Here is a 13072-nt window from a genome sequence, read left to right as displayed (position 1 = left end):
TCGCAGTGCTGTGACGTCACAAGTCCCGTTGCCGGTGTTGTGCCGAAAAATAGCCGCCCCGCGTGAAATGTCCCCCCTGACGGGAACGCTTATTTTTAACGCTTTATTGAGGTGAAAACATCAAATGTTTTCATGGACGCATTACAGTAATGGATTTACGACTGTAAAATCAGTTTTAAATAAATAAACTAGACAAAATACTAGTACTTTATTTTAGTAAAAAATCGTGGACTGGGTCACATAACCATCTTTGAACAGAAATATATTAGTCTACAGGTTTTCACGACCATATCTCAATGACAATCACACAGGTATGACATTTATTAGTTCAAGCAGAGTAAAAAAATACATATTCTCGGTACAAAAAAATCGTTTCTATGTCCATCGATTGGTAAGAAAAAGCTGTAGGAGTAACGTCTCGGCACTCAATAATAAAATAAATAAACAAATTAATCAAATAAACGCTCAATAAAGCGTTATAAATAAGCGTTCCCGTCAGGGGGACGTTTCACGCGGGGCGGCTATTTTTCGGCACAACACCGGACTTCAGCGTGTCATTCATTAGCAACATGTCGTTGGTTCGTCCCTTCCAATTTGAACCAGAGCGGAAAAGTGAAGAGCAGGACAGCACTGTCGGTCGTTCACAAGACGAGCAGCAAAGGCGAAATGCAGAGCAAGAAATACCTGATGAGGCAAGAGTTGGGCTAAACTTCTGGTGTACTTGCGGTATGTTGTCGAGAACTCAGGTTTTTGTCAGCAGATCTTCAAGGATAGTTATTGCGTCATCAAACTCATTCCAATATAATTGTGTAGATTGTTAGCATCCAGAGCTGTCGTATGCTTTACATACAGTACAGGCCAAAACACTTTGGCATTCGTGCCTTTTTATTTTCTTGACCATTGACATTATAAACTCTCACTGAAGGCAATAAAACTATGAATGTGTGGCGAGCTAGGGAAGGAGGCGGAGTATCAAACCACGGAGCTAATCCGCATTGTTTTATTGACATTTAGGCTGCAAGAAATAGCAATGTCTGTCTGGCATGCGACCCGCGGAAGGTAACGTTATTTCCAGCTGTTCCCTTCACAAAGTACCCCCCCCCCCCCAACCACACAACTTGCCAACATAATTTCCGCCGGTGAATTCTGTTATAACTTGCTACAAATGCACATGTGTGTATTGTGTACTTAGAAAAAAGATGAAATAACTAAAAACGTGTAATATTCTAGTATCTTCAAAGTAGCCACCCTTTTCTCTGATTACTGTTTGGCACTCTTGCCATTCTCGCGATGAGCTTTCAGAGGGAGTCCCCTAAAATGGATTTTGACTTCACATGTATGCCATTCCGACAAGGAGAATTTATTGCTTTATCAATGGGGTTGGGACATTTGTGTTGCATTGAATGAATTGCATTGGATGTGCTTTGATCAGTTTGAGTGGCAGCATCACTCATATTAGCTGAATACTGAACACACACATTTACTGCCTGATGAACTGACAGTATAGGTGAATTATTAGCTTCCTCTGTGACTAGCGGTACGCCCGAAGGTTCGCCTCCCGCTGTAGCGACAGGAGCGGCTTGGGTGCTTAAGAGGGCGGCCAGAGTGTCTCGTCCGTCTCGCTTCATTGCGCGCATTTCACTCGATATCCGAGCAGGCTGAGGCTTCTTGTGCGGGAAAATAGTTGGAACAGCATTTGGTTTTAGTCTGCACTTATATCTAGCCGCTCCGGTGAGATCTTTCATTAGTTGTCATCTTCTAAAATCCTCAAACGCGGTAGGAGAAAACTGGCGACAACAAAGCCTTGGTTGTTTGGGAAGATTTGCTTGTCTACAGGCATTTTCCCAAACCTTTCTCCTCTTCTTGTCAACAGGAAATTTGTGGAGACTCGCATCACTCTCCTTGTGTCCATTTGACTCGAAATTGCATCCATAAGCAGTACATCGTGGCATTTTACTTCGCGAGTTAAGCCAGTAATACACAGTTGTTGTACACACGCTACACGATTGGAAAAATATCATCTACGTCATCACTCCTTGCCCGCAGAACATGGCGCCAACTATCGGTCAAAATATGCACTAAATATTATAAAATATTTCCATTCATTTAACATTTTATGTGTTTCTAACGACATATTTTAATACAAGAGAACAATTGTGGTTTATTAGAGCCTACATGTCTTTAAAATCGAGGATCACTTTAAATCTTAACACATATATATCATAGCACTCATTTTAGATGCAAAATTTGAGCAATTGAGTTTATTTAAGTTCTAAATGATATTTAAGATATTAAATAGAGTGAACTTAATGTGCAAACATAAGCGAGTTGGATTTATCCCAGTACTTCAGGGGCGCCCCCCCCCCCAGGGGAGCGCAGAGCGATGCCAGGGGTGGCGCGAGTGACCTCGGGGAACACGCTTTTTTTTTTTTTTTTTTTTGCCGTACTAGAATAAAGTGTACTTGCACATCCACTCCGTGGGTGACAGTGGCGCTCTCATTTTCAAAGTGCGTGCACGCCGTGCAGTATTTTTGAAGTAAGCAAGAGCACACGGAAGAGACTCATGCAGAGCTGGACTCACGCAGCGACCCACTGTCTTCTCCGGTTCTCACGTGTCCAGCCGAGAAGTGCCGTTTTCGGCTTGGAATCAGCACGACCACCGCCCTCACCTACGGTTCTCCCTCGGCCGCCGAGAATGCGCTTTTTTCGGGGCGTTTGCCTTTTGGGTTTGAGTTTTAATATAGTGGGAAATGAGGAAAGACCACTGTTTACTGAGTCTAAAAATGATTATAGCGGAGAGTCTGAAGCCAAATCAGTTAAGACGCCACTTAAAGACATTAGACCTCAATCTCATTGATAAGCCGCTTGATTGTTTTTCAGCGAAAACGTGCCGAATATTGCCAATTGTCACAATCGTCCCGCTTTGTCAGTGTTCTATCAGTAAACCAGTGAGCACTGTGGTGAATCAGCGAAAATAAAAACTTTCCTTCTGTCCAAAGACCCCCCCCCCCCCCCCCCCTTGTATTCAGTTTTGGTTTTTTCGGTCAAATGTTTTGGCATGTTGTCCTGAAGAGTAAATGTTTCTAATCATTTTGAATTTGTTATTATTTACTGATTTTATTACATTTTATTTTTCAGTATCAAATGGTCAAAAATGTACCTTGAGTGTATTTTTACAGTTTGGATGTGACATTTTTTTTTTCTAACTTCAGGCAAATTGATGCGCGTTGTCTTTTTTCTGTTACAAGCAAAACAATGTTAATAAAGTTATACTTTATTATAAGTTGATCTATGTTACTTTTTTCTTTAATAGAAAAAAAGGACAATGTTCGGCTGAGGCGAACTTATAATAGTAATATTATAGACAAATGATACTATTTACAGTGGCGGCAGAGTTGGGGGGGGCGCGAAACATTTACGTCTTCCTTGGGGGGGCGTAACAGAAAATAATTGAGAAGCACTGATTTATCCGCTCCTGACAAAAAAAGGTAAATGGAAAACTGTTTTAGTTTAATCACTATCATTTTTTAAAAGTAATTTTTACACAGTCAAACCACTCAGCTTTGGTTTCCGAAGTATTACCTGAAGTTTGTGTTAAAAATATGTATATAAATATTGAAAAAAAAATTCTTCATGTGGTGATGGATGCAGGGCATATAAAAATGAAAGAAAATTATTAGCGGTAAGATAAGGGCAATAATCTGGCAATCTTCTACGGATGGTTGTTTTAGTCGAACTTATTTATATTTTTTAAATTAAACAGTCTTAATTAGTAGAATCTTCTACGGATGGTTGTTTTAGTCGAACTTATTTATATTTTTTAAATTAAACAGTCTTAATTAGTAGCATGTACTGTATTTTTTCATTTCCTGCCTTTTATCCTCCACACTCCAGTCCGGTAAGTGGCAGCACTGCGCCATTATGTCGGTTTTGCAACCACCAATAAACTATTAAAGAAGAAGCAGTCAACTCCACCGACTGCTAAAAACATCAATAGTATCTTCACGTAGTTGCTGTAACCTGATTAAACAACGTCGTGAGTATTACTGTTTTGTTTTCGTTGGATTAACTATTGTTATTCTTGTTGTTTATCATAGAAGATACTTTTTCAATGAATACTTCCTAGCTAGATTTTAATAATAGGCCAAAACTTGAATAACATGTTGGTCCTCTTGTCTCTAGCGCCACATTAGATGACTTCCCCCCCCTACAATAACATTACGTAAATTATAAGTTAATGTATTTACCTCATCTTGTTCACATCACCCCGTCAACGACCGTCGGAAATGGATGATCGTTTTCACAGCTATCGAAGGAAAGTTGTATGTTCCTTTTATGTACAGTTCATGGATAATTCAATTTGCCGAAGCTCAGCATGCAAAAAAAAAGAGCCAAGACATTGCGTCTGTCGTTAGATTGGACAGTACAGTATAAGCAAACGTGAACATATAAAAACGTTAGTGCGAATTGGGCAACAGATAATGCGTGGGTACAGTTCAATCAACATACGAATATAGAAATTATGTTCACATTTTCCTAGTATTACAAAAACAGCTTCTGCGTGACTGTTTTGCAACACAGCAAAAAAACAAAACAAAACAAAAAAAAAACCAAACAAAAAAAAAACAACACAAAAACCCACCCCCGAAAAACCATCGTGTAAAAATGTCACGACTCGTCTTTTTCTTGTTTTTGGGCTGACTGTTGCCTTAGCGTCTTCCTTAAGGCGTCTTTTCCGTCCATTTTAGATTGACTGTTGCATTAGTTTTCGATGCACAAGTGACTGGACCCTACACTCTTCCATAAGTGGATCAAAAATGAGCCATATTAGAATCAATGTGTTTTCATGCCATTTTGGTGAAAAATAATCACTATCACAGGGTCCTTCAAGAATGATTCATGTTTGAAATATCTTTATTTTTCACTTAACATTGTTTTGAAAAACAAAATTACCCAGTACAGCAATAGACTTTATCCCCTTTGTATTATATCATCAGTGATGAAGATCTCCCATGCATCTTTTTGACGAGACAGTGGTGCTGAGTCCTTGTGCAGGCCCTGACTGACTTCTGAGGATATTGTGGCTTTGTGTTCTGGGTGGGAGATAACTCTCTCCAATGAGAGCCCTACCAACTCATTCTGTTGGCCATGATATGGACACTTTCTTCTTCAGAGGACACATAACTGGAATCTTACAAGTATAAGTGATCCTGTTCAGTTTGATTTCCAGGTGGACGAATGTCACAGACAGTCTGGGTCCTCGTCATCTGGCATTTCGGACTCTTGAGTCCAACCCCGTTACTGCTTCTCCATCATCCAGCATCTTTAAGACCATTTCAGCTGTGTATCTAGCAGCCATGACACCTTGGATAAGGAAACCAAAGAGTGCAGTAATGTTTTCACTATATCAATATGTAGCTGTAATAATAAATACTAGAGATTGACCGATAGGGGTTTTTAAGGACCGACACTGATTGTTAGTAGTTGTAAGGGCCGATAACTTATTTTTGGAGCCGATATTCATTTGCAGTAAACGTGTCAAAATTGGCGTAAAAAAATTGAATAATCAAACGCTGAACTTCATTGAAGTCTGAAGCATGTTTATTGAATCACACAAATAGAAAATAATAGTTCCAGAAGTGCCCGAATTTCCTAGACTCAGAAACATCTCTTATAATGTTGAATAAAAGGTTAAATGAATAGCTCAGATTTTTTTTCTCAGGTGAGTTCTCAGGCTCAGCAGCACCTCTTGTGAATTTCACAATAAATAAAATAAAATTGCAATGTAACTGAAATAGATAGCACACTGAGGACCACTGTGAACAACATCAGATGTGTACGCTGTAGAAATAGATCGATTATCAGCCGGGCTGCGTATCAGCACCGTTATTTGGAAATGTGACGTACATCGATATCGGCCCTTTTTTTCCCCCATTGGCCGTTTTTAAAAAAAAAAAAATTATTAAAACTGGGTTATTTCAGCTCAGATGTAGTCGCGCCTCTCTCTCCTGCACTAGTATTCACACTGTCCTCTAATTGGTTAAATGGTAATGGTAAATGGAGTTACACTTGTATTGGGCCTTTCCACCTTTTTAAGGCTCTCAAAGCGCTTCACACTACTGTATATCTTCATCTACCTTCTGGTGACTAAAGGTGTTTCATAGACTTCATAATGTATTGACGGGACAAGAGGCGCAGGGCCGATAAATACGGGGTCTGCATTGTTGGCGAGGCCGTCAAAGCTGACAGAGTGGAATCACAGACAAAGAGCTTTTTTCGTTGAAAATTCATGTGAATAAATTCTTCAATCCCTGAATTCTTCATAGATATGGACGTAAAACAGTCTCGATTCTTGGTTAAAAGCAAAAAAAAAAAAAAAAATGTTCAGTAAGCATTTATTTTACGTAAATATGTCGAAGTACAATGCTAGTCTGTTAGTGAATGTACCGGTAGCTAGGGCCGCCTGATGTAAACAGAGCTTTTACGGTGAAAATTCTTGTGAATAAATGCTTAAATCCCTGAATTCTTTATAGATATGCACATAAAACAGTCTAGATCCTTGGTTAAAAGCAAAAAACTGTGCAGTAAGCATTTATTTTATGTAAATATATGGAAGTACAATGCTAGTCTGTTAGTGAATGTAGCTAGCAGCCGCCTGATGTTATGCATCAATAATCGATTTATAATCAAATCGTAGCCTCTGAATCGTAAGGTACCCAAGATTCCCACCTCTACTGGTGACGCAGCACCTGGAGAAATGTGGGGATTAGTATCTTGCTCACGGATACTTAGACAAGGTCATCAGAGCAGAGAATCGAACTCACAACCTTTAGGTTGGGGAACGGCTACTCTACCACTGAACACCACCACCCCCTATTATTAGCTATTATTTCTTATTTGTGTGATTCCATAAACATGCTTTAGGCATTTCAATGAAGTTCCGTGTTTGCATTTTTAATTTTTTAAAAAATTCCAATACACTTTTAATGCAAAGGAATATCTTCTTCAAAAATCAGTTATCGGACCCTCTAACAACTAATAATCGGTATTGGTCCTGAAAAACCTATATTGGTTGATCACTAGTACGTTTGGCCACATCCCAGTTATACGTCTGGTCAAAACCTTGGATCGTAGCAAGTTACAGTCATGTGAAAAAATTAAGACACCCCCTTAAATATTCAGTTCGCTATTAAGAAATGTTTGCATATCAATGTCTGATCTTGTCTCTGGAAAAGAAAGTTATTTAACAGCAGGTAAACATAAAAAAATAACGTTGTTTTACTCATTAAACCAAATTAAGCAACAAAAATGCATATTCTAACTGAGGAAAAACTTAGGACACCCAACAACCTAATACCTAGCGTTACCCCCTTTGGCTGAAATAACTTAAATAAGACTCTTAATAAATAAAACATAATGAACAACCTCAATGGGAGTATATCACACTCTCACATTAAAACTGTTCAGACAGTAAAGATACTTAAGATTCATATTCTCAGTGTTCATCGCTTGTGCTTACTTTAGACTCCGACAGCCATTCCATCTTAAAAGAACCACATTTCTTTTTTACTTTGGCTTGTTGAGTGTAGTATCGTTGACCGTTCCTTTCGCCATGATGGGGGGTTAGCATTTGCGTCTCCTCCGCTGCACTGTTGTTGCTAATCTGCACGGCTCGTATGGGTAGTGCGCATATGCGTAACACTGTCAATGCTCTGATTGGCTGCGTTAGCGCAAGTGAACTGTATCGTATTATTAGCGGGACACCTGTTGCTCATTGAATTACGTTGCAAAATGGTTGCAGATAACATTTTTTTTGGTCTAATGAACTACATTATATCAGTTTGAAAATGAGATATTAATAAATACTGTAACGCTTGCAAAAATTGGCAGCGGAATGTTGCTTCAGTAAATCAGCACAGGAGTCTAGCTCACTTTTCAATCTTTATTTTTCGCCGCACCCACCCACCTCACAACTATATACAATCGTGGAGTGGTAACCCACCCATGGTACCCGCGGGTTATTAGAAGTATTAAAAAAGCATTGAATTTATTTTTCCATTATTAAAGGTATTAAAAGTATTAAATTAGCTGTTGTAAGTCTGGAATTTTTTCACCGTGGTCTTAATTTTCAAGAACATCTCAGTGCAACCTAAATTATATCCGTGCCGAAGTTGTTTTTTTTTTTTTTTTTTTAACTCCATAACGAAGATGACGCATAGAATTTTTACGATGCACTGCACTACAAATCGAAATGCAACTCATGCGTGCCAAACCACCACAACCGGCAAAACGGAGAATCCACCCACCTCTGCATTGGGAATGCGTCAGTTTGTCGGTGGAACGAAAACCCTGCAGGCAGAAGTATTGTGGATACTGAACACCAAAACAGACCACCATTCATATACTTCAAATGAGTCCATTGGTGATCTGTTTCGGATATTACGTAATTTTTGGTCTGCATCGGCTGTCACAATGTTGGTCATATTGCGTTTTGTTCCAGAGGGAGCATTCCCGATGTCGTAACTGTCTTTTGTAACGAATTTTCAGTTGGCAGAAAAAAAACGCACATTTTCTTAATGTTTAAATAGTCTACATATTTTTATGATCATTATAAATACATTTACACAATGAAATAACGCTGGGAAAGTTTGTTAAACATAATGTTGGTCAAATCGTGTTTTTTTCCGGAGGGAGCATTCCCGACTTCGTAACTGCAGCCAATTTAAGCTCATCAAGACTTAAAGATAGAGGTAAAATCGGGCCTAAAAAATCCAGCCTGACCCGTACTGGTCCGCGGGTATTAAAGCCCGGCCCGCGTTTTGTCTGATAACATTTGTGACGATGTCTGCATAAAAGTCTGTCTTTTGTAACGAATTCTCAGTTGGCAGAAAAAAAAAAAAACGCACATTTTCTTAATGTTTAAATGGACTAAATATTTTTATGATCATTATAAATTTATTTACACAACGAAATAACGCTGGAAAAGTTTGTTAAATATAAATAAACAGATGCGGGTTTGTGTACTCGCAGAAGGGAAGATTAAAAAGGGCGTATAGGCACGCTCTGGCCCTGCAATGACCATACAGCGCCTTCTTTTCTTATCCAAATTATTTATTTTATAGCAAGTATTCCTTAGTTTATCATTCATACATCGTTAATATATAGTTATTTCAAAAAGTTAGCGAGAAAGAACCCCGGCCCGGCCTGACGTAATAATTAACATTTTAATTTTGGTCATGTTTTCAGTCTAATTTAGCTGTTTCCAGCTTGCTATGTTTATATTTGCAATGTTTGTTTACCACTTTTCCTCTTACTGCGAAGAGGGAGGAAGTTACATCGGCCGCCGCTATGGTATTTAAGTCATCAGCCATCTGCTGTGACCCGGGAATCTAACGCCTGCTTTCACGCACACTGCTTCCCATGTCAATCGACACGGGAAATTGTTTTCACACACAACTGCTGCACGGTTAAGTCCAGCGATATTCCCGTTGTTTTGGAGTATGTGATAGGGGCTCAAGTTACATCCAAATACTTTAGGTTGCAGTTTATGGGTCATGCGAAGGCAGTGGACCTGCTTAAACATTTCGGGTTGCCTTTCGAATGAATGTGAATTTCGCTGTTTTTAACTCAAGAGTTAGCCATGTTCACTGGGGTCTTGACAGGTGCACTAGTGGCTAGCCTGTTACAGAAGATCGCCGGTCTGAGTCCTGTCCTCCTCCTCTTTTTGTCCATAATTATGTGTGCGTGTGTGTGTTTAAAAAAATTCTGACAGACTTTATGTTACCTTAAATGTGTTTTCATTGTATCTTCAATATATGTGCATTCTTTTGTCAAACACAGTAATTGAGGTTAAATTTGATGTTCAGTGCTTTATTTATTTAATATGATTCAATATGATCTAAATAAAGGGTGCAAGAAAAATATTAATTTTCAGTTGGAATGGCATTAATAATGGTCTTAAAAGTCTTGAATTTAGATTGATCAATTCTGGGGGGACCCTGCCCACCAATGGAAGTGTTGCGTTGCCATATCGAACGCATCAATAGGAGGGTTGCGGTGCCGCATCGAACGCACCAATAGGAGAGTCGCGCTCTCGTATCGAACAAACCAATCAGAGTGTTGCGCTGACACATCACTGTGGTGTTGACAGTAGTCCGAGTGATGCTACAGTACGTTTCTGGTGAATTTTATATTGTGCGCTGTACTACCGTCCATCCTACATTCCGTGCTGTATTTGTCAGCAAAACAAATAGCTTTGGATGAAAAATAATTTATGATTCTTTTTAATATGAAAAATATACGATAGTCTGACCAGTCTTTTATTTTTCAGGCCTGAACCGTGAGAGGTCATGACTGAACAGGAGCAGCAGACCTTCATAGAAAGATTGGAAGAGGCACTTTCTTGGATGAAGGCTGTACAGGAGAACCTGAGGGAAAATGATAACACCCAAGGGCCTTGGAATGCCCTTGAAGCACGACTCCGAGAGACTGAGGTACATTCATATAGGTCCAGTGTAGATGACCATCATCTCTGGTGCTATTCTATTACGCCTCATAAGATTCCTAAAAAATAAAATATTGACTAAATCCCATACAAAGTCAGTGTGATCACGTTTGGAAGGGCGACACACATCAGACGCGAGCTCTGTCACTAGTTTGACTAGATAGGCCGCGCCCGTGATGTTGCACAATGAATTTTTGCACCGCAGAGAACATGGCTGGGTTGATCTTTCTGCGACAGATTTAAGCGACGACGAGGAAGAAACCAATCAAAAACGTTTTCTCATTAACGTGACTTCAGTTGCCTCAGCCGGAACTTGGTGCAAGAGAGGGAAAGTTCACTGTTACGCTCATGTTGGGTTGCTGAATCAATATAGTAATACTAAGAAGTGTCGAGCGTTAGATTGTCTTTTGTGTTGTTAGATCCAGCGTGGCTCCATCACAAGTGAGTAAATGAAGCCAATTGAATTGTTTATATTCTTTGTTGATGAGATGTTGCTACTTGGCACCGAGCACTAAGCTAATTAGCGATGCTGCTAATCAGTGTCTTACGTGTCTGTATTGTGTTTTGGAGAAGCATATTAGCACTTGAGTTATTGTCATTTAGTAAAGTTGTCTCATTTCTTTTTGTATAGAAACCCATTCGTATAACAGGTAAGCCTCCTTTCAACGCAAACTCCCATTCAAACTGTAAACTATATTACAAGAGAGTGTGCTTTGAAATTGGATTTGTATTGCATTCATGAACAACTGTATGATAAAGAAAACAGATTCATTACAGTCTGCCTCCTCCTTATTCATTTTTTGTTGTTTTGTTTGTATATAGAAAATAAATGAGCCATTGACACAATTTATGTCAGCACTCACACATGTCACCTTTGGCATGCACATTCGCTGCTAGTAAACATTCAAAACCACAAACATAGTGGAACGTCTCCTTTAATATACCTTTTTAAAAAAAAATAAAATCCTAATATATTTTATGTATATATAATTAATTTGTTTATGTTTTTGTGCCTTTTAAAGCAAAAGAAAAAAACTGCATTGACGCTATTGCTTCGAGTGGGCGGATATGTTGTCTTCCGGGCTGAGGAGGTTGTTGACATGTCAATGAATCATTGGCTGTCGCCTTGTAAAACTGCACTGCCCCTTAGGGCTTGGCATGAATACTGCATCGTTTTCACGCGGAATTGCGACATCGTTCGAATAGGCATGTGCCGGTTACCGGTTTCCCGGTTTACCATGGTATGTAAACATCGTGGTTTCAAAATCACTAAAATTTTCCATCATACCGTAGTACGGTATTCGCTATTTTTTATGTGCCAAAAATGCAGCCAGAAGTGGCTTGGCGCGGCAGCGCTCACCCCTTCCCCTGTTTGTTGCTGTGCGTGTCAGTGACGCTGTTCTGCTAAACAGCCAGCGAACCCAAAAACAAACACTCCAAACACAAGACGCACTTTTCTTCAATTTATTGAGCTCTCAAATCGTGGTAAGTGAAATATTCAAAATGAATAAATTTAAAAAGTTGTACAAATGTATTTTTCCACGTGTGAGTAGCTTCAACAGGTTAGCACCATGAAAAAGTTCACCAAAAACAAGACACACATTTTCCTTTCAAATTCAATATACAAACTAACTAAAAACTTACAAAGACAAATGTTAGCTTAGGCTTAGCTGGGAGAGAAACTTCGTCGAGGTTTTAAGTCTCACAGCCGCTTAGTGAGAAACGAGCTTGAATGAAGGGGGGAAAAAAGGATAGCATCAAAGATCGCTAATTGCGACAGATGATCTTGCCCTCGACACAAATCCATGTTCGCTGGACGAGGAGAGGTCTCACTCTCAATGTTTTTTTAGATGAAACCTTTACACAACAACATTTACATTGTAACTACCTTATACATTTTTAACAACTTATTAACTTATGAATTCTTTGTCTTTTTAACACAAAGCCATGACATGTAGACTAGAGTTGACACAGTGGCTGAAAATGGCGAAACTTCACTTGAGCTTTTCCACCCTCAAAATAGAAGTCATGCAGTATATGGCGGAAAACACTCAGGTGACTTGAAGTTCTGCTGTGAGATGTGTGATACATCATTGGAACGCTTAAAATCTCAATTTTCGTGGGGGGGGGGGATTTTGAACTGGAGGGCATTTAAAAAAAAAAAAAAAAAAATTTTAAACAGCAAAATCCTATCTGGAGGTGAGAGCACGCAAGAGCAGAATTACACACGCCATGACTTTAACGAGATATTATCGCGCACTTACCTTGTTTCGATCCAAAAACTCCATGTAGCATGTATCACTGAGTGTCAAGAAACAGCCGTGAATGGCCACAGCTGGATTTTTAGGGGATTTTATGGGTGAAACATGGTAATATAACAAGGGTCGTGATGCAGAAATCGCAGACATCAAGGAGTGGCTGAGATTTTATTTTTCATATATTTACCATTTTTAAATGTTTTTTTTTTTTTTTTTACTTTTTCTTTGTTTGAAACGATTATTTATCACCTAACATATCGGAGAAAATGCGACAGTACCAAAAAAAATCCAATTAAGCGATAGTTATGCG

At 39.1% G+C, this 13072-nt stretch overlaps 1 protein-coding gene across 4 annotated transcripts in view; it reads left to right on the top strand.

Moving 5' to 3' along the window:
- The first annotated feature begins 3916 nt into the window (after window positions 1-3916).
- The window catches only part of syne3 (spectrin repeat containing, nuclear envelope family member 3), a 139044-nt gene continuing 129888 nt past the window's right edge, over window positions 3917-13072 (top strand). For all 4 annotated transcript variants that reach the window (XR_009067185.1, XM_057859868.1, XM_057859867.1 and 1 more), the window contains exons 1-2: window positions 3917-4036; window positions 10331-10493. Coding sequence is in view for 3 of the 4 variants with exons in the window: in XM_057859868.1 (XP_057715851.1) it covers window positions 10350-10493 (144 nt within the window). In the remaining variant the exon portion in view is untranslated. The remainder of the gene's footprint in view (window positions 4037-10330; window positions 10494-13072) is intronic.

This window comes from Corythoichthys intestinalis, chromosome 15, assembly GCF_030265065.1.
Source record: "Corythoichthys intestinalis isolate RoL2023-P3 chromosome 15, ASM3026506v1, whole genome shotgun sequence".
NCBI lineage: Eukaryota > Metazoa > Chordata > Actinopteri > Syngnathiformes > Syngnathidae > Corythoichthys > Corythoichthys intestinalis.
Note: the sequence above shows the minus strand (reverse complement) of the source record. Positions and strands in the feature narration are given on the sequence as shown.